A 20,719-nucleotide genomic window follows, 5' to 3' on the forward strand; every position below is an offset into this window, starting at 1 on the left:
GAACAGAGTGACCGGCTTTCCAAAATTTTCTCAACTGCCCTCCAGGTAACATATATAAAACCAAACAAAATTACAAAACGATGTTGTCCATTCGACCGTCAATAAACGGACAGCTGTGGGTTGCGCACCATGTGGAAAAAAACCGATGCCAAGTCTGCGAACGCATGGAAACCACGGCACTCACTAAAAAAAGCACCCATTGAAATTTCAAATATTCTACCAGGGAAGGCTTAAATTGCGATCCCAGCAACGTTGTTTAGATGCTCGAGTGTGGAGACACAGTGTATAGGCCAAAGAGATAATTCCTTCCAATTCAGGTTTAAAACCACAGCTCACATACTCAATCCCTCCCCAGCCTCTCTCTTTCGAAGCACCTGCTCGAGAAATGCCACGAGTTTGACAGACTCTTTAGCGCGAGGAAAACACTCGTTACCGCGAGGAACGAGACTCATATATTATTTTTAAACTTAACACTGTGCAAAGGATCATTGACGAAAGCCACGGTACCCTCAACTTTCTTCCGAGGTCATAGGCCTACGAAAATACACAAAGCACCACTGACTGCGTCGTCTGACGACATACCCCTTTTTGCATGCCACATTTGTGTCGTTGCTTGCATCCCGGTTTGGCTCATCTTCTGGCCCCGCGAATGCAATAGATTTTTTTAATGTCTACTTTGGCTACTCTGTAAGCTTACATTTTTTATGCTGGTAACATTTCGTCGGGCACCTGCCTTTCGTCCCCCCCCCCCCCATTTTCTCTAATAGTCCAGCGGCAGCAGCTAAACCAGTGGTAAGTGCACTATTGCTGAATGCGGAGAAAAAGCACTTCTTTAAGATTTTTTCAGGCTTTTTTTTCCTGCTCCATCTGTTCCGACATAAGTGAAACAGCGCGAATGAAGAAGCCCGAAGACGAAACGAAGAAGGGACAGGAAAGAGTGCTGATCTGGCAACTGATTTTGTTTGAGAAAAACTCGCACAATATATAGGAAAGCTGTGGCAAAGGTAATCAGATGCAGTCAACGTCACATGGTCTAAAGAGCAATAGAAGCAATAAAAAACATAACAGGGTGATGAATCTAAAAGTCGACTTAATCTCAGGAGGGATGGTAACAAAATGAAAAAAATACACTTGATGAATGAAAACAGTTAATGCCATATGGTGTAAAGAGCAGCAAAACCGATAAAACGTCATTAGCTGGTAACAAGGGTAAAAGCGATAAAAACTGACGGAATGAAGTTGTGGAAAGAATATAAACCGACTGAATGTGACAACGTGTGGCTAAAAAAAACAGTGCACAGACTTTAACAATGAAAACGATGAAACACTGACACTCAATGATTCAGACACGCGTAGTCAAAAATAAAAATTTAGCATTGTTGCTCCAGAAAGGCAAGTTGGCTCCCATACAATGATTTTGGCGCATCACTGACACATTCCAAGCCCTTTCTTTTTATAAAGAAGGCTTCCTTCAACTTCCGGGCTACGTTCTCTATACTTCTATCAAGAAAAACAGTTTCGCGTAAACGAGGCATGCATTTACATTCTTTGCAATGAAGTTGGTTGGTTGGTTTATGGGGTTTAACGTCCCAAAGCGACTAAGGCTATGAGAGACGCCGTAGTGGAGGGCTCCGGAAATTTCGACCACCTGGGGTTCTTTAACGTGCACTGACATCGCAGAGTACACGGGCCTCGAATTTCTCCTCCAAAGAAATTCAACCGCCGCGGCCGGGATCGAACCCGCGTCTTTCGGGACAGCAGCCGAGCACCATAGCCACTGAGCCACCGCGGCGGCCTTTGCAATGAAGTGCTAGATTAGATCCAGTGCCTTTTTCAAGTGAGCGCTCGTGTTCCCTTAAACGTTCGTTCAAGCCCCTTCCGGTTTGTCTAATATAAACTTTGTCGCATGCAAGCGGAGTCTGGTAAATCACCGCTTGCCTACACCTGACGAACATGTGGGCATGCTTCTTACGCCACAGGTTAGATCTTTGGTTTTTCGTTATTAATCGTATGACAAAACGTAGCTAACTTCCAAGGGGCAGAAAACACTACGGGAATCTTATATAAATTGGCAACCTTTTTCATATTACGTGCTACCCAGTGGGAATACGGGACAACGGCTGCTCTCACCCTCCTGTTGCTTTCCTGAGTAACGTTTCTTTTCTTGCCATTTATCTTTCTGAAGCAAAGCTTCAATCACGGCCGATACCACTGTCTGCGGAAAACCTGCCTGTAGTAACCGTGCGGTCTGCAGTTGCAGTTGTCCTTTCTTCGTTTCGCCTTCGGGCTTCTTCTTTCGCGCTGATTCACTTTTGTCAGAATGGACCAACAAGCTCAGCAAAAAGTTCGGCTTCATTCCCCCTGTTGTTGGGTCAAGATTATTTTCCCACCTGCCCTCACGGCCAGGACAAGCGACGTTCCCGAATTTTGACGCGAAGGTTGCTGCACCGCCACGCACTCAGTCGACCATCTCAGCTCAACTCTATATGCCTGTCAATAAGCAAGCATGCGGTGGTTAATGAAACAGACCGCATCTGGATATTGTATTTTCTTTTTCCTTACATGTTCTGCGCAATCTCCATTTTTCCTTGCTGCTCCCTCTCCAATTTTCTTATGCATGCGTATTTCTTTGTTTTTTACTTGTATATTTTTTGCTTCTCTCTACTTATTTCTCTTTCTCGCTCACCTGTTCTGTGTCCAACCCCTATAAAAGGGGAAACACCAGCGACGAAAAATCACCCCTGAAAAAGATCGATCTTCCGATCGAAACCTCGAGCCAAACAAATATCCTTCCTTTAACGAATCGTATACTTTGCTATATACTCCTCTAAGCAGTCGGGCACTTCATGCTCTCTCAACCTCTCTCTCTCCACACACACACACACACACACACACACACACACACACACACACGCACACACACACACACACGCACGCACGCACGCGCACACACACACACACACACACACACACACACGCACGCACACACACACACACGTGTGTGTGTGTGCGATTTATTGTACAATACGTTGTGGCCAAAAGACACTCAAAGTCTGTCTCAAAGTTTTGTTACCATAAGCAGTTTATTTACCAATAATTAACGTGCAAGTGGTAGTACTTGGAGCTGTGCTTATAAGGAAATGCTGTCGTTGTTAAATTTAACGCAAGTTAAGTGAGATGGTGGCACAGAAAAACCGAACTGGAATTTTACATCTGACACTTAAGCTAAAATGTTATCGTTGGCTTGTCGCACTGGACTAAGCGTTAGGGCGGAGCCTCACGTGGTCTGTGTGTTTATCGGAGCGATGGAAGCGGCGGTAAATTCCTCGCTACCTGCAGCAAGATACTTTTTCGGGAGCGTCTTACATGCGTTCGATGACCTAGTTAACCGATTTACTGCTCTAAGCGGAAGAATACAGTGAACAAACAGACATCAGCTACCAGGCGGTGAGCAGGTGACGCCCCCCGGTATGCAAGACGTGGAAGATAACGCCACACCACCTCAAATAGCACAACCGCGCCGCTTATATATATATATATATATATATATATATATATATATATATATATATATATATATACATACATATATATATATATATATATATATATATATATATATATATATATATATATATATATATATATATATATAAGCGGCGCGGTTGTGCTATTTGAGGTGGTGTTGCGTTATCTTCCACGTCTTGCATATATATATATATATATATATATATATATATATATATATATATATTGTAGCGTGCAACGCGAAATAGAACGCGCCGCCGCGGTGGCTCAGTGGCTATGGTGCTCGGCTGCTGACCCAAAAGACGCGGGTGCGATCCCGGCCGCGGCGGTTGAATTTCTTTGGAGGAGAAATTCTAGAGGCCCGTGTACTGTGCGATGTCAGTGCACGTTAAAAGAACCCCAGGTGGTCGAAATTTCCGGAGCCCTCCACTACGGCGTCTCTCATAGCCTTAGTCGCTTTGGGACGTTAAACCCCATAAACCAACCAACCAAAGAGAACGCCGGAGCTGAGACGACAAAGCTGCGGCGGCCCCTCAGTGGCCAAGGGCGCGAGCGAGAGCGAGCTAACTTCTTCCTCTTCTCGTGCATGCACTACTTCTTTCTCTTCGAATGCATGTATCACTGCCCCCCCCCCCCTCTTTTGCAGCATCGACACGATGCGGCTAGGAGAGAAAAGTCACCGAAAGGGGAGAACACAGCTGCAGTGAACCGCAGTTCAGTCAGGTAGCCGGTCGTGGTAAGGCTTCATGCGAACAACGTGTACGACTTCTGTTCGGTGCGACCGGCGCGATGAACAGGCTGTCGGGGCGGGAGCAACTGCATAAGTCACATCACTGATGCGGCTCACTACTTCGTAAGGGCCGAACTATCGGCGCAGCAGCTTTTCAGAGAGCCCGCGGCGACGAACAGGTATCCAAATCCACACAAGGTCGCCGGGAGCATAACTGACGAAACCGCGTCCACAGTTGTGCCTAGTGGCGTCAGTCTCCTGTTGACGGTGGATGCGCAGGCGGGCCAGTTGACGCGCTTCCTCAGCACGCTGAACGAAGGTATCTGCGTCGATGTCAGCGTCAGAGTCGCAGTAAGGGTCAACGGGCAACATAGCATCCAACGGAGTGGTCACCTGGCGACCGAAGACAAGCTGAAAGGGGGTCAGTCGGGTGGTTTCCTGCAGGGCGGTGTTGTACGCAAACGTTACGTACGGCAGAATGGCGTCCCAAGTTCGATGCTCGACGTCAACGTACATTGATAGCATGTCGGCTAGTGTGCGGTTGAGTCGCTCTACCAATCCGTTTGTCTGCGGGTGATACGCCGTAGCACGTCGGTGGCTCGTGTTCGTCAGAGTCATCACGGACTTGGTTAAGCGGGCCGTGAAAGCAGTTCCCCGGTCAGTAACAACAACGGCGGGTGCTCCATGACGCAAGACAATGTTGTGGACGAAGAACTGCGCCACTTCAGCAGCAGTGCCTTTGGCAAGAGACGTGGTCTCAGCGTACCGTGTGAGGTAGTCAGTCGCAACGACTATCCAACGCTTTCCAGACGAAGACTTCGGAAATGGACCAAGGAGGTCCATGCCCAATTGATGGAAAGGGGTCTTCGGTGGATCGACGGGGTGAAGAAATCCGGCCGGTTTCAATGGAGGAGTCTGCCGACGTTGGCATTCACGGCATGTTTTGACGTAGGCCCGCACCGATGGGAGTAACCTGGGCCAATAATACTTTTGTCTAATGCGCGCGAGTGTACGGCTGACACCAAGGTGGCCGGCGGATGGTGCATCATGACAGGCACTCAAGATCTCAGACCGCAGCTGTGATGGTACAAGTAGGAACACTTCCTCGCTGTTGGCAAAATTGCGCTTGTAGAGAACACCAGACCGTAAAGTGAAGGTGTGTAGCCCTCGAAGAAAAACACGCGGAATGGGAGCTTCACTGCCTTCGAGGTAATCGATGAGCGGCGCCAACTCCGTGTCCGCCCTCTGAAGCTGCGCCATTTGGGTGGTACTAACAGAGCCCAGGAAAGGAAAATCATCGGTGGTTTCTTCGGTATTGATGGGGATAGGCGCGCGCGACAGACAATCCGCATCCTGATGCTTACGGCCAGACTTATAAACTACTGTTAAGTCGTATTCTTGCAAGCCTAAGCTCCATCTAGCCAAGCGTCCTGAGGGGTCTTTGAGGCTCGCCAGCCAGCATAAGGAGTGGTGGTCGCTTACCACACGGAAGGGTCGTCCGTAGAGGTACGGTCGGAACTTGCAGATGGCCCATATCATTGCAAGACATTCTTTCTCCGTCGTAGAATAATTGGTCTCGGAGCGCGTAAGTGTTCGACTAGCATAACTGATGACCCGTTCCGCACCGTCTTGCCACTGGATCAGTACTGCACCAAGGCCAACATTGCTGGCGTCAGTGTGGATGTCCGTGGCAGCATGCTCGTCGAAATGGCCGAGTATCGGAGTTCTTTGCAGACGCCTGCGAAGCTCGACAAATGCAGCCTCTTCGTCGGTCCCCCACAGGAAGGGCGTGTCGTCACGGGTCAGTGCGTTCAGCGGTTCCGCGATTTTCGAGAAATCTTGAATAAAGCGCCTATAATAGGAGCACAGGCCTAAAAACCAGCGAACGGCCTTCTTGTCAGTTGGTCGTGGAAAACCTGAGACGGCAGCGGTCTTGTCAGGGTCCGGGCGAACACCTTGTGCGCTGACAAGGTGACCAAGAAAGCGAAGTTCCTCAAAGCCAAAATGGCATTTCTCGGCTTTGATGGTGAGTTGCGCGGATTTGAGCGCTTGTAGCACAATGCGCAACCGCTCCAAGTGTTGGTCAAATGTGGTCGAAAATATAACGACATCGTCCAGGTACACCAGGCAGGACTGCCATTTCAAGCCGGAGAGAACAGTGTCCATCATGCGTTGGAACGTGGCCGGTGCTGAGCACAGACCAAATGGGAGCACTTTAAACTCATAGAGGCCGTCAGGCGTCACGAAAGCCGTCTTCTCCCGGTCTCTCTCGTCCACTTCGATTTGCCAGTACCCGCTTTTAAGATCCAATGACGAGAAGTATCTAGCGTTCCGCAATCGGTCGAGCGCGTCATCTATCCTGGGCAGCGGGTAAACGTCCTTTTTGGTCACGTTGTTAAGTTTCCTGTAGTCCACGCAGAAACGCAGAGTATTGTCCTTTTTTTGACAAGAACCACAGGCGATGCCCACGGACTGGTGGACGGCTGAATGACATCGTCTGCAAGCATCTCGGCAAACTGATTCTTAATGGCTTCTCTCTCCACCGGGGAAACACGATATGGGCGCTGGCAGACGGGTCGCGTAGTGTCATCAGTGATGATACGGTGCTTGCCGAGTGGAGTTCGGCCGACCTTCGAGGGCGTAGCGAAACAGTCCGCAAAGTCTGCCAAGAGGTCCGACAGAAGATCCCTCTGAACCGACGGCAGGGCAGGATTTATTCTGACTGACTGAAGAACGTGATGGGGGCCAGCATACTCCGGAGTGGGTCCTCCCACGGTGCACAAACTTGGAACCTCAGCAACGTCGTGAAGGAAGGCAATAGCCATGCCTTTGGCCAGGTGCTGATATTCGTTGGCAAAGTTAGTCAGGAGGATGTGGGTGCGGCCGTCACGTAGTTGGACGAGACCTCTTGCAACGGCAAGTCCCCGCTTAAGCAGCAGTGGACTACGGCTGTCCGCCTGGCCCTCGTAGTCGTGAAGGAGGTCGTTCCGCACGAGCACCAGAACACTGCACCGCGGCGGCACCGTAACGTCGTTCTCGACAATGCGCAGAGCGTTGCTGCAGGGATCGCGGCAGTCAAAGCGCGCCACGGCCTGTTTGGTCGAGAACGTGACACGTGCCTCCTGAAAGTCAATCACAGCGCCGTTCGACTGCAGGAAGTCGATCCCCAGAATCAAGTCTCTTTAACACTCGGGGAGTACGACAAATTCACCAACGTACGTAAAACCACTAATCCCAACTCTAGCCGTGCACTTGCCCACGGGGGAAATTAGGTGGCCACCAGCGGTGCGAATGGGGGTCCCTGTCCACGGTGTCAGAACCTTCTTGAGTTCTCCAGCAAAGGCACGGCTCATAACAGAGTAATCAGCACCGGTATCGAGCAGTGCGGTAATCTCAGTCCCATAAATTGTCACACGTAAATCGGATGCAGCGTATCTGATACTGTCGCTGCCTCTCTCTGTCCGGGTATCGTCGGCTCGAGGGTTTCGCGATGGAGGATCTTGACACGTCCCGACGTCAGCGGCCTTGCCTCCAGAGGTCGCTGGTGTTAGTTTTCCGGACGCGGACTCGGCGAGCGACGGCCAGCAGAGCTACTCTGGCGGCCAGGGCTGGAAGAGCGATAACGGAGAGGCGAAGGGGAACGGGACTCGCGCCTTCCAGAGTAGGCAGGGTTCTGACGTGCCCAGAGATGCTGCGCAACCTCATGCGGTCGTTCACCGTTTTGAGGGCAGGGTGCGTCGGGATGGAAACCGCGAAGGCCCACTTGGCGGTACGGACAGGCGCGGTAGAGGTGACCAGGCTCCCCACAGTGGTAGCAGAGAGGCCTGCGGTCCGGTGTACGCCACAAATCCGACTTGCGAGGGCGTGGCCCAGCTGTAGCAGATGCGGTTGCAGAATATGTGGCGATGTTATTCACGGGGGTCGGCGGGGTCACACCGTAGCCAGGCACGCTTGCGTGACATGTGCTGATGTTGCTCACGCCAGGCGTTGGGGTAATGGGACCGTAGCCTGTCGTGCGACGTACAACAGATGCGTACGTGGGTCGGTCATCGAACCGGGACGGCGCTTCGGGGACAGGAGGTGCCTGCGCAGCCTGTCGCACCTCGTGCCTGACAACTTCGGTCAGCTCTGCCAGCGGCGCAGATGCAACCTGGGGCAGATGGATCCGTTGAAGTTCCTCCCGGACAACAGAGCGAATTATTTCGCGCAAGGTGTCTGCAGTGCCGCCGAGACACGACGAAAAGCCTTCGGGCACCATGCAGTTGATGTCCCGGTTGTACTGGCGGGCCCGTTGTTGCAGCGTCGTCTCCATCGTGGTCGCCTCGGTTAGAAATTCCGCCACCGTGCGGGGTGGGCTGCGCACGAGGCCAGCGAACAGCTCCTGCTTAACCCCACGCATGGAAAGGCGCCGCTTCTTCTCCTCTGTCAAGTTGGGGTCGGCGCGCTTGAAAAGACGGGCCATGTCTTCGGTGTACATGTGCACGCTTTCGTTCGTGCGCTGATTTCGGGAGTGCAGCGCAGCTTCAGCTTTCTCCCGGCGGTCAGCGTTGGGGAACGTAGCCAGGAGACTCCGGCAGAACGTCTCCCAGGTGGGAATGGTAGCCTCGTGGTTTTCAAATCATGTCCGAGCAGACTCTTCGATGGCAAAGTAGACGTTATTGAGCTTGCGCTCGTCGCACCAGCCGTTGTAGCGTGCGACCCGCTCGAAGGTCTCTAGCCAGTCCTCAGCGTCTTCGAACACGTCACCGTGAAAAGATGGCGGTGTTCGCGGTGGGTGGCAAAGGATCGGCGCCAGGGGTCTGGTGTCAGCGGCCATGGCAATTGGACTCGACGGTAGAGGCTGGATCGGCGGCGGGGTCCTGGTGTCAGCTGCGTCGCCCTTGTTGGCGGGGGGAAGGGGCCCAAATTCAGGCGACTCTCCGCGGAGACGGCGGCTGGGTCGCTGGTGAACCGGTGTGAGGTCCGTAGTGACGCTGTATGGAGTGCGCAGGTCGGGAAGCGTACCCCGCACCTCCACCAAACTGTAGCGTGCAACGCGAAGTAGAACGCCGGAGCTGAGACGACAAAACTGCGGCGGCCCCTCAGTGGCCAAGCGCGCGAGCGAGAGCGAGCTAACTTCTTCCTCTTCTCGTGCATGCACTACTTCTTTCTCTTCGAATGCATGTATCAATATATATATATATATATATATATATATATATATATATATATATATATATATATATATATATATATATATATATATATATATATATATATATATATATATATATATATTGTAGTGTGCCAACTGGACAGGTTCCGCTACCGCCATGCGCCGACACTGCGCTGCGCCTGACGACGACGAAGTTATGCGCCGACACTACGCTGCGCCTGACGACGACGAAGTTGCCCCGCTCTCTTGGTGCTGGCTACGCCCGTCTATGCTGCCAGATCCTGCACGGCGGTTCGGTCTCTTGAGGACGCTTAATAAACGCACCCCTACAATTCGTGGAGGTGCTGGGTTCGTCCCCTACCAACCTGGAACTCCGGAGCCGTACGCTGCCGCCTGTGTCAACCATGCCAGATGAGACTGCCCCCACACCGGCGGCCAGTTCAACCACCGTCATTTGTTCTGGCGCCATCCGGCAGCGTGACCCTGTCCTCTTCAGTGGGACTGCCGACCAAGATGTTGACGACTGGTTGTCATCGTATGAGCGAGTAAGCAGCTATAGCAAGTGGGATGACACTATCAAGCTGAGTAACGTCATCTTTTATCTCACGGACGTGGCGAACCTCTGGTTTCGAAACCATGAGGCGGACCTACCCACTTGGCCCGTATTTAAGAAGAGCTTTGCGGAAGTGTTCGCCCGCCCTGCGGTGCGCAAGCTCCGTGCCGGACAGCGCTTACGGGACCGCGCTCAACACACCGACGAGACCTTCACAAGTTACATTGAGGACATCGTTGACCTCTGCAAACGTGTCAACGCCGCCATGCCAGAAGCGGACAAGATCCAACACATCCTCAAAGGCATCGCTAACGATGCATTTCAGATGCTCCTCGCGAAAAATCCCACCACCGTCAGTGAGGTTATTAAGCTTTGCCAGAGCTACGATGAGCTCCGCAAGCAGCGCGCTTCTACACGGCGTGCCGGTGTCTGCGACGAAGCCCTCTCCACACTGGCCCTGGGCGGTAATACTCCTGAGGACTCCCCTCTTCTCAACCAAATCAAAGCCTTCGCTCGTGAAGAGGTCGCTCGCCAGCTGTCCCTCATATCCCATTTTCAAGACCCCGCCCGCCAAGTTCCTGACTCGACCCCGTCTTTGGCTCCTACCATTCGCCGTGTCGTGCAAGACCAAGTCGCTGATCTGCTACCGTCCAGCCCTGTGCCCGCGCCTGTGACAGCACCCCTGACGTACGCCCAAGCGGTGGCCAGGCCACGACATACGCCGGCACCCGATTCCTACCAGGCCGCCCCTTCTTTCCGTCCTCCGCCGCCGTCTGAGCCCCCGTCTCAAGCTCTGTTCTCAAGGGTTCGCCCACATCCTACCAATCCCTGGCGTACTGCGGACAACCGACCCATCTGTTACGCCTGTGGTCTGCCCGGTCATGTCGCGCGGCTTTGCAGCCAGCGCCTTCCGCCTTCTCGACCGGATCTGCGCTCCTACCCGTACGATGCCGAACTATCCTCGCCGAGAAGGCCACCTGGTCCCCCCTTTGTTTCCCCTGATCGCCAAATTTACACCACTCGCCGATCGCCTTCCCCTCGACGCCGTTCCCCTTCTCCGATGCTGCGACGTTCTAGCTCCGCGCTTGAGGGAAACTAACAGCCGCAGTTCCGGGGGCAAGAACTGCGCTTGTTTCGAACACCTCAAGTCCTCCGTGTCGTCCCGCTAATGTCATCGTAGTGTTCGTGGAAGGTGCCAAGGTTCTCGCCCTCGTCGACACGGGCCCACCGAAGCCCACCTCACTGAAGCAGCTCCGTAGCTTCGTTGGCCTTTGCTCTTACTTCCGTCGCTTCATCTTGAATTTCTCCACGATCATCGCTCCTCTGACCCAGCTACTCGCAGGCAGCTCCAACCTCTCCGCTTGGACGCCTGCTTGCGATGACGCCTTCGATACCTTGCGCCGCCTTTTGGTTTCGCCTCCCATCCTGCGCCACTTTGACCCGACTGCGCCTACTGAGATCCACACTGACGCCAGCGGTATTGGACTGGGTGCCGTTTTCACTCAACGCAAACCTGGCTTCCGTGAATATGTGGTCGCCTACGCCAGTCGGACCTTGAGCAAAGCGGAGGCCAACTATTCTGTTACCGAACGAGAATGTTTGGCCATCATTTGGGCCATTGGAAAATTTCGTCCCTATGTCTATGGTCGCCCGTTCTGTATAGTAACCGACCACCATGCCCTGTGCTGGCTGGCCTCTCTCAAAGACCCGTCAGGCCGCCTAGCTCGCTGGGCTCTGCGATTGCAGGAGTATGACATTCATGTCATTTACCGCTCTGGCCTCAAGCATAATGACGCGGACGCTCTTTCCCGCTCGCAGATACCTAGTGCTTCATCGCCTGCTCCTGTGTCTGCTTACGACTTGTCCTCGCTTGCCACTGCCGACATGTCCACCGAGCAGCGGAAAGACCCTTGGATCGCCACTCTTATTAACTTCCTTTCGAGTCCTACGACTGATAATTCGTCCCGTTACCTCTTACGTCAAGCCCGTCACTTTTCTATTCGGGACGGTCTCCTCTATCGTCGCAATTACCTGCTCGACGGACGCAAATGGCTCCTAGTGATCCCCCGCCATCTACGCACCGACATTTGCGCCGCTTTCCATGCGGACCCCCAGTGTGCCCACGGCGGCCTGTTGAAAACCTATACGCGTCTGCGTCTCCGATTCTACTGGCGTGGCATGTACCGCTTTGTTCGCCACTTTGTGCGATCTTGCCCATCCTGTCAACGGCGTAAATGTCCGCCTCACACCTCGCCTACTCCACTGCAGTCGTTACCCTGCCCTGCCCGCCCGTTTGACCGCGTTGGCATAGACCTCTACGGCCCCCTCCCTCCCACTCCCGCTGGTCACCGCTGGATTATCGTGGCCGTGGATCATCTCACACGTTATGCTGAAACGTCTCCATTACCATCTGCCTCCGCCCGCGACGTGGCTTTCTTTCTTCTAAAGAACCTGATTCTTCGCCATGGTGCTCCTCAAGAACTGCTGAGCGACCGTGGACGCGTATTCCTGTCTGACGCTCTTGAGGCCCTCCTCAAGGAATGCCGCATTATCCATCGAACCGCTTCGTCTTACCACCCTCAGACCAACGGCCTGACCGAGCGTTTCAACCGAACCCTCAGTGACATGCTGTCCATGTACGTCGACGCCAACCACTCCAACTGGGACCAAGTTCTTCCCTTCGTCACCTACGCATATAACACTGCGACACAAACCACCACTGGATTCTCTCCCTTCTTTCTTCTGTACGGCCGCGAGCCCCCCTGCACGATGGATACTCTTCTTCGCTACCGACCCGACATTTCCGAGTCCACGCCACTGTCCGACGCTGCCAGGTACGCCGAAGAATGCCGCCAGCTTGCTCGCTCGTTTTCCACGCAGACCCAGTGGCAGCAAAAACATGACCGCGACACTTCCGCGGCCTCTACCTCCTACCCTGCCGACTCCCTTGTGTGGCTCTGGGTACCTCCCACAACTCCCGGCCTTTCGCGGAAACTGCTGCATCGGTATCATGGTCCCTACCGGGTTCTCAAGCAAACATCTCCGGTCAATTATATTGTTGAGCCTGTTGCACCCGCTGCGTACTTGCGTCGCCGTGGCCGCGAAACCGTCCACGTCGACCGCCTGAAGCCGTACTACGACCCCTCTGTTCTTCCTTCCCCTTAAGGCGCCAGGATGGCTCCTTTTCATCCGGGGGAAACTGTAGTGTGCCAACTGTGACAGGTTCGCGTATTCGCCAACTGCAGCCTGTACAGCCACAAGGCTTGAAACCACGGTGAATTGATCACGGTGACTGAATATTGTCACTGCGCCTTACCTAAAAGGGATAATAAATCCTCTTAAACGGCGTTATATGCCACTAAGCATCACGATTTGCGACCTAAAAGGGAAATAATTGAAAAAAAATGAAATTAAAAAAAACAATAAAACTACAGTACAGAGAGCGGAGTCGAACGGCCGACCTTCCATACGCAAAACGAGCCTCTAATCCACTGCGCCATAGCAGCTTTTTTTTTTTATTTATTGCCTGACTTCGGCAAGAACCACAGTACACAAATACACTTACAGAGCGCAATGAGCAATAATTAACAACACTATCCGCCCGGGGGTGCGTGGCTTCATCATATTAAAACTCCTTAAGCGTCACCAAAGGCTCGACTCTTTCGAGCCACTCGGGAGCTTCAGGAGCAAGTTTCTGAACTTCAATATACTTATGCATGCACTCCCGAAAATAGATCCGTGCTGGCCGTGCATCAGGATCGCAATGATATCCTGCCATTCTGGAGCGCCAAATACAATGGAGGCCCATTAGCATAATGAGGTCGAATGGTGTCCCATCCTCACTCTCTACAGGCAAGTACCGAATACCATGAGCGTCGAGCGGAAATTCCTTTTTTAACGTCCGTTGCAAGATGTCCCAAAAGTATACCCCCTCCCAACAGTGCCAAAAAACGTGGTCTATTGTTTCTGGTTGTTTACAAATTAAACAATGTGATCCCCAAGGTAGAAATAACTGCTTCCTTTCCAAGAATTCCTTTACTGGTAGTGTTCCGGTATGTAATTTAAAGAAAAAAGTTTTTGCACTTGGCGGCACCTGCATCGCCTTCACACGCGTAAGTACGTCGCGTCCCTGGCCTCCATTGTATAAGGCCCTGTACATAGGTTGTGGAAGAACTACATCGCACAAATCTTTATACAACTTCTTCCTGCTAACAGAAGATAAATATTCATACGAAAATCGGACAGACAGGAATCGAACACTCGCGACAACCTCTCTAAAGTAACCAAAAATACGTCCCGAGAAACTTTCGGTTGTGACAACAAAGTCCGGCAGTGCATTTCCGAGCCTTAATTGGCACACAGTGCGCAAAAACGGATCGCTTACATCGCGCACAAAACAAAATCTGCTTACAATCTGCCGCAGAAATAAGTGTCCCAGACTCAGGCCGCCATCCTTCACCCGCCTAAACAAATTGGTCCGGCTGCAGCGTTCCCAGTCCGCAGCCCACACAAAAACGGCAAAGATCCGGTGCAGTCTCTGTACGTTCATCCTTGCACAATGCAACACTTGCATCACGTACCACAGCCTAGACATAAAAAACAGATTGCACACTGTGGCGCTTGCGAAAATTGAAAGGTGTCGCCCTTTCCACCTTTCCACCTTTTCACGCGTGGCTTGCGTCTGTGCTTTACAGTACGAATCGCTATCACGATAACCGTCCAGTGGGACGCCTAAGTACTTTACTGGGGTCGTCACCCAGGACACGTTTGCAAAATTGCCGGGCTTCGTTGGCCATTCTCCGTGCCAAAGCCCCAGGGACTTTGACCAATTCACTTTACTACCGGTGATCTTGGTGAATTCTTTGACGCATGCCACGGCCTCGGTTATACCTTCCCGGTTCACTGTGAACACCGCGACATCATCCGCATAAGCCATCAGCTGAACTTCTGCTGCCTGTAGCTGGAATCCTCGAATTTTTTCACTTTCCATGATATTCAAACACAACGCTTCAATGTAAATGCAGAATAGAAGAGGGCTGCGGGGACAACCCGGGCGCACCGAACGCTGCAGGCTAATGCGGGCCCCCAAACTCTTATTTACAATTAATCTTGTCGTGCAGCTCCGGTACGCCAAGGTCACTCCCTCACAAATAATGGACCCTAAATTCACATGGTCGAGTATGCAGAACAGGATATCGTGCGAAACACAATCGAATGCCTTCTCAAGATCTAGCTGAAGGATGGCTACACAGCTATTTGTGTAATCACAACATTCCAGCACACACCTCGCTTTATGAATATTGGAAACAATAGAGCGTCCCTTGATCCCACACGTCTGGTGGGGACCGACTATATCCTGAATTACTGACTGTAGTCTACGGGCTAAAATCTTCATGAACACTTTATAATCCACGTTTGTGAGGGCGATAGGACGATATGCTGTGACCTGCTTTAACTTTTCTGCGTCATCGGATTTAGGGATTAGCACTGTATGGGATTTACCATAAGACGGGGGCAATTCATTTTCTTTGTAGGCTTCGTTAAAAACTGCTGTCAGTACTGGCACTATTTCGTGTTTATATGCTTTGTAAAAAGCGGCGCTTAACCCATCAGGTCCAGGAGATTTTCCAAGGTTCAAATTTTCTATCGCTTGCTCGACCTCCGACGCAGTTATCGACAGCTCCAGCCTTTCTTTCTGTTCGTCATCTAATCGCGGCAAAGCGCCAAGAAACTTTTCCTTGAATGCGCTCACATCCACTTCTTGCTTTGCAAACAGCGCCTGATAATATTCAAGAAATGCCTGCTGGATATGCCCGCTTTCTCCAGATAACGCCCCGCCCCATTCAATCTGTTCAATGTGGTTTCGTTGAGCATGCGTTTTTTCCATTCCTAGCGCTCGTTTTGAAGGTGTCTCCCCATCAGCTATATCTTGCGCCCTAGCCCGCACCAGTGCGCCACGATAGCGTTCTTCTTCAAAGAGTTCAATCTTATTTTTATTTTCCTAATGTCATCCATCCATTTGCCCGGCTCTTCGCTTTCTCTTTCGAGAAGTCTAGCTAGTAAAGATCTTAAATTGTCCTCCTCACGCTTCTCCTCTTGTCGTATGCAGCTTGACCTTTCGATTGCTGCTATTTTTATTTGTTGTTTGCAAAGTTCCCACTGCTGCCATACTTTCAGTTCCCCGCTCGGCTTTAATTTACTGATTTCTTCATTTACTTTCCTGCTAAAGATGTCGTCTGTAATGAGCTTATTATTTAATTTCCACATCTCCCAAGAAAACTGATTTCCTCGTTTCTTTTTCCCTATCCCACACTTCACTAAACAATGATCCGAAAATGATACCGGTACTACATTGTAGCTACTGCATTTTGAAATAACGTTCTGTGACACATAAATGCGATCTAGCCGTGCATGGCTTGACCGTTGAAAATGGGTGAGTCTCACACAACGCTCGCCTTCTAAACATTCGGCCACATCATCGAGGTTGCACGTGTCTATAATTTCTGAGAGTACTTCAGTGCTTCTGTCCCTAAATGCCCTTGCACTGGGTTTGTCACAGCCCCTCAGGACGCAATTGAAGTCACCCATTACGATCAGGCATTTCTCACAACTGATGTGCTTTTGTACGCGTTGAAAAAACGCTGTCCTCTCATCCACCGCATTTGGGGCGTACACACAAATGATGCGCCAATATGTTTTGTCGTACATGAGGTCAACCAAAACAAATCGACCCGAAGGACACGCCGTATATGCCTGAACCTCAAGTCCCGGTACATTCTTTACAAAGATGACACAACCCGCAGACGTTCCTACAGCGTGGGCGACAACTGCAAAAAACCTAGACGTGAAACGTCTCACCATGCTCCCGGTCTCCTCTTCCCCGTCAATTTTCGTTTCCTGCACTGCCAGGACGTCAATGTCGTGCTCAGTTAAAAGGCGGTACACCTGGCTCTGCTTCTTCTTACTTGCCATTCCCCTGACATTAAGTGTACCGACTTTCATGGGGAACGCATGAGCCATTTTAATGCAGAAGAAAGAGGCCGGAAACATGGTGCTTACCCCTCACGTCTAGCGCTTGGCTAGACGACATCATTGACACCGGAGCCATCCGGTGCTGGTGCCAGGCCTGGCAGCGGGGGCGGCTTGTCAAGGGCTCTCCTCTCCGTCGACACATTTGATCGTGTCCGGATGGACGACCGCCGTCCTTGGGTCGTTTTTGCCGGCGGCTCTTCGACGCTGGGGGCTTCCGCCTTGTCGTCTTCGGTTCCGGTCTGGGCGTGTGGCCGCTTCGCTGGGGCAGGGACGCCGGTCGTGCGGGCGCCGCTCTGGTCAAGGTTCTCCTCGGTCAGAGTCGCTGGTTCGGTTTCTTGGAGCGCTGGCACGCTTACTTCACCGCTCGACGCCTCCGTCTCCTTTCTAGTAGGTTCTGCCCCTTCAGGCTTGCGTCCGGCATCGCTGCGTCCGGCATTGGCTTGCTGCGTCCGGCATCGGCTTGCGTCCGGCATCGAAGAGCCCGTCGATCCTGCTTGCGTTTCGGGTTCCTCTATGCCTTTCGCAGATTCTTCAGCCTCGACTACATCCATCAGGAGTTCCGCAGAGTCGTCTTTCGACGCCCCGCCCGTAGCCACCGCATAAGTGCGGACACACTCATTATCCACGTGGCCGAACCGCCGGCATTTCGTACAGCGGGGAACCTTGCATTCACGCCGCACGTGGCCTGTACCATGGCAGCGCAAGCACTGCATTGGACGCCCAGGCGCTACGACAAGAGCCAACTCTCCGGCGACACGTACCTGGTGTGGCAGGTCATCCACTTTCAAGCCGGGCTTCAACTTCAGTAGGACCGTTCTTGTCGTTGAGCTCTTGTCATTGACGCCTTGTATCCGCCACCGCTCACGCGTAACGTCGGTCACTTTGCCAAACGCCGCGAATGCCGTCCGGATGTCGTCGTCGGCCACACCGTGAAGCATCCAGTGTAGCCGCAGCTTTACCTGCTGGTCTTCCGGGTCGATAATGAGGCAGCGGCGTTTCTTAACTTGCAGCTCGTTGAAGGCGAGCAACTTCTTTGCTGCCTCCGTGTTCCGCAGGGTAACCGCCCACACGTGGTTGATTTGGTACGCCCCCAACGCGACCACGTCGGGGAGCGTACCAGTCTCGGCCAGGGCGTCACGGAAATCCTCGACCCGGAACGGCCTCGCTCGCACGTCGCCGTGAAGAAAAACGGTGTTGAAAACAACACGTCCTGTTGGCAGTGTCGGCAAAATAATCTGGTAATCCTTATCACCGCAGTCATCGATCCTGTTTCCGCGGCCGTCAAAGGCCGCTATCGCTGCTCCGCTGGAGCCCATGACCCTGCGATCCGTTCAGCTCGGCTGCCGGAAGCAGAAAGACTGCGCCATAGCAGCGATGTCAAGCTGTCGTTCTGAATGAATATTTATAACCAGCCTTAATGTGGCTGCTACCTGCCGGTGGGCGGCGCTGTCATCGCTGGCTGTACCGGCTGCATTTGGCGAACACGCGACAGGTTCCGCTACCGCCATGCGCCGACACTGCGCTGCGCCTGACGACGACGAAGTTATGCGCCGACACTACGCTGCGCCTTACGACGACGAAGTTGCCCCGCTCTCTTGATGCTGGCTGCGCCCGTCTACGCTGCCAGATCCTGCACGGCGGTTCGGTCTCTTGAGGACGCCTAATAAACGCACCCCTACAATATATATATTGTAATGTGTCGTCGGCGCTAGCTGCTGGGGCATCAAACTCCAACTCTCTTTCTTACAATATATATGTGTGTGTGTGTGTACTTTAAAAAAGTCTTTCAGTTCCAGAAATACGTATCGAAGAAGAGGGCCGCACAAACGAAAACGGCAATTTTTTTCCGACGTTTCCGACACAAATGCTGATCAGGCCCTAGCCGAAGTGTTCGAAATAAATCGCGTTTTCGTTCGTGCAGCTCCCTTCTTCTACACACACACACACGCGCGCACGCGCGCACACACGCACACAGTAACTTCAGGATGTCTCTATGAAAGATTTAACGGATGTATTTCACATTGCTTCCGGGAGCCAGTCTGAAACAACTAAATGTGATTTCGTTTGAAACGATATTTTTTTTTATAACCAGGGGTTTGACTCTTCAGTTTGAGTGAAAATAAAAAAAAATTAATTACGCCGATTTCAGCTTTCGTATCTCAGTTTTAACCAAAAAAGGTCAATATTCTTAGCATGCAAGACATAACTAGTTGGCTGTTCAGTGCCAGTTACTCTCAGTCAGATGTGAAAAATAGCCAAGTAGGGAAGCCAGGGGCGTCATGAGACGGTGGTATCGTTGGATAAGCGGCGCGGTTGTGCTATTCGAGGTGGTGTTCCGTTATCTTCCACGTCTTGCATACCGGGGGGCGTCACCTGCTCACCGCCTGGTAGCTGAGGTCTGTTTGTTCACTGTATTCTTCCGCTTAGAGCAGTAAGTCGGTTAACTAAGTCATCGAACGCATGTAAGACGCTCCCGAAAAAGTATCTTGCTGCAGGTAGCGAGGAATTTACCGCCGCTTCCATCGCTGCGATAAACACAGAGACCACGTGAGGTCCCGCCCTAACGCTTAGTCCAGTGCGACACACCAACGATAACATTTTAGCTTAACTGTCAGATGTAAAATTCCAGTTCGGTTTTTGTGTGCCAGCCATCTCATTTAACTTGCGTTAAATTTAACAACGACAGCATTTCCTTATAAGCACAGCTCCAAGTACTACCACTTGCACGCTAATTATTGGTAAATAAACTGCTTATGGTAACAAAACTTTGAGACAGACTTTGAGTGACTTTTGGCCACAAAGTATTGTACAATAAATCTGTGGGAAAAGTCAGTCATTCATATGTCGGAGGAAACCAATAACAGCATTATGAAATAAACACCGAGAAAATTCCGCCTCATTTTCAAAACAATAAGAGCCGAGAAATCCAAACCCTATTCATAGCTTCAAAATTCCGGAGCCTTGACGAAACCTCAGCAGGTTCGATCAAACTTCTGCAGCTTTGATCGAACTTCCGCAGCTTTAATCAAACTTCCGCAGCTTGAATCGAACTTCCGCAGCTTGAATCAAACTTAGCGCCTGGGACGAAACTTACAGCTTGGTACTGGCTGGTCCCCTTTTTTCGGAGATGTACTGATTTTCTGTGTGATTAAGAAACCACCTATCGTTTCCCTCCCCGTGCAAGCGCGAGAACTGCCCAAGAGATAACAATTTATCTCGAGCAAAATTCCACGTCAGCAGCCAGTACCACGTTTTCTTGGAAGCAAGGCAATCGAATTAGTTGGTTTAAGAACTGTAGTTGCTTCAGTTCCTGAGAGGTAACGAAACAGTACAACCCGAATTCACGCTTGCCGCCAGTGGCCCATCATCGGGTTTTTCGCTGACAGGAGCGGCCGCGTAGATAACACTGAGCATACTCACCAACTCCTTGGTGAACGGAGCCAGAATCGCCCCAGCCCTGCTTGTTGTGAACGTCCAACCCGTGGCCAGCGTCCGGACCTGGGTGGGATAGAGCTCCGATATCTGGATTAAGTTCACGTAGCCGGCGCAGCTCCTGAACAGCTTAGTCAGCAGCATGAAGCAAAGCTGCAACCACCAGATGCCTGTGGAGAGGGAGGAGGACACAGAGTTACTGGTGCTTCAATCTTTCTCCGGTGCGTGAAAGAAGGAAGCTGGAATATTTATGCTAGTGTGATATCCATAGGAACATTTAGATTTATTA

General features: G+C 51.7%; 2 protein-coding genes across 2 annotated transcripts in view; both read right to left on the reverse strand.

The window, feature by feature from the left end:
- The window catches only part of LOC149356926 (organic cation transporter protein-like), a 46,335-nt gene that overhangs the window by 11,594 nt on the left and 14,022 nt on the right, over positions 1-20,719 (reverse strand). Inside the window, exon 6 of the mRNA XM_089576465.1 lies at positions 20,419-20,600. Coding sequence (XP_089432591.1) covers positions 20,419-20,600 — 182 coding nt within the window. The remainder of the gene's footprint in view (positions 1-20,418; positions 20,601-20,719) is intronic.
- Positions 17,443-18,346, reverse strand: LOC149356927 (uncharacterized). Its single transcript, XM_089577862.1, has 2 exons — positions 17,760-18,346; positions 17,443-17,683 (listed from the first exon to the last, which is right to left on the reverse strand). Exons 1-2 carry the CDS (start codon positions 18,312-18,314, stop codon positions 17,549-17,551), a joined length of 690 nt encoding a protein of 229 aa, XP_089433988.1. The 5' UTR covers positions 18,315-18,346; the 3' UTR covers positions 17,443-17,548.

The sequence above is a fragment of the Amblyomma mixtum genome, chromosome 3 (assembly GCF_055824585.1).
Source record: "Amblyomma mixtum isolate Tamu chromosome 3, ASM5582458v1, whole genome shotgun sequence".
Lineage (NCBI taxonomy): Eukaryota > Metazoa > Arthropoda > Arachnida > Ixodida > Ixodidae > Amblyomma > Amblyomma mixtum.

Bases quoted from the DNA above. Each gene is read 5' to 3' on its own strand.
- LOC149356927 (XM_089577862.1), bottom strand. From the start codon at position 18,314: ATGGGCTCCAGCGGAGCAGCGATAGCGGCCTTTGACGGCCGCGGAAAC. The intron at 17,684-17,759 runs GTACGTGTCGCC...GCCATGGTACAG, and splicing joins TGGATGACCTGCCACACCAG to GCCACGTGCGGCGTGAATGC.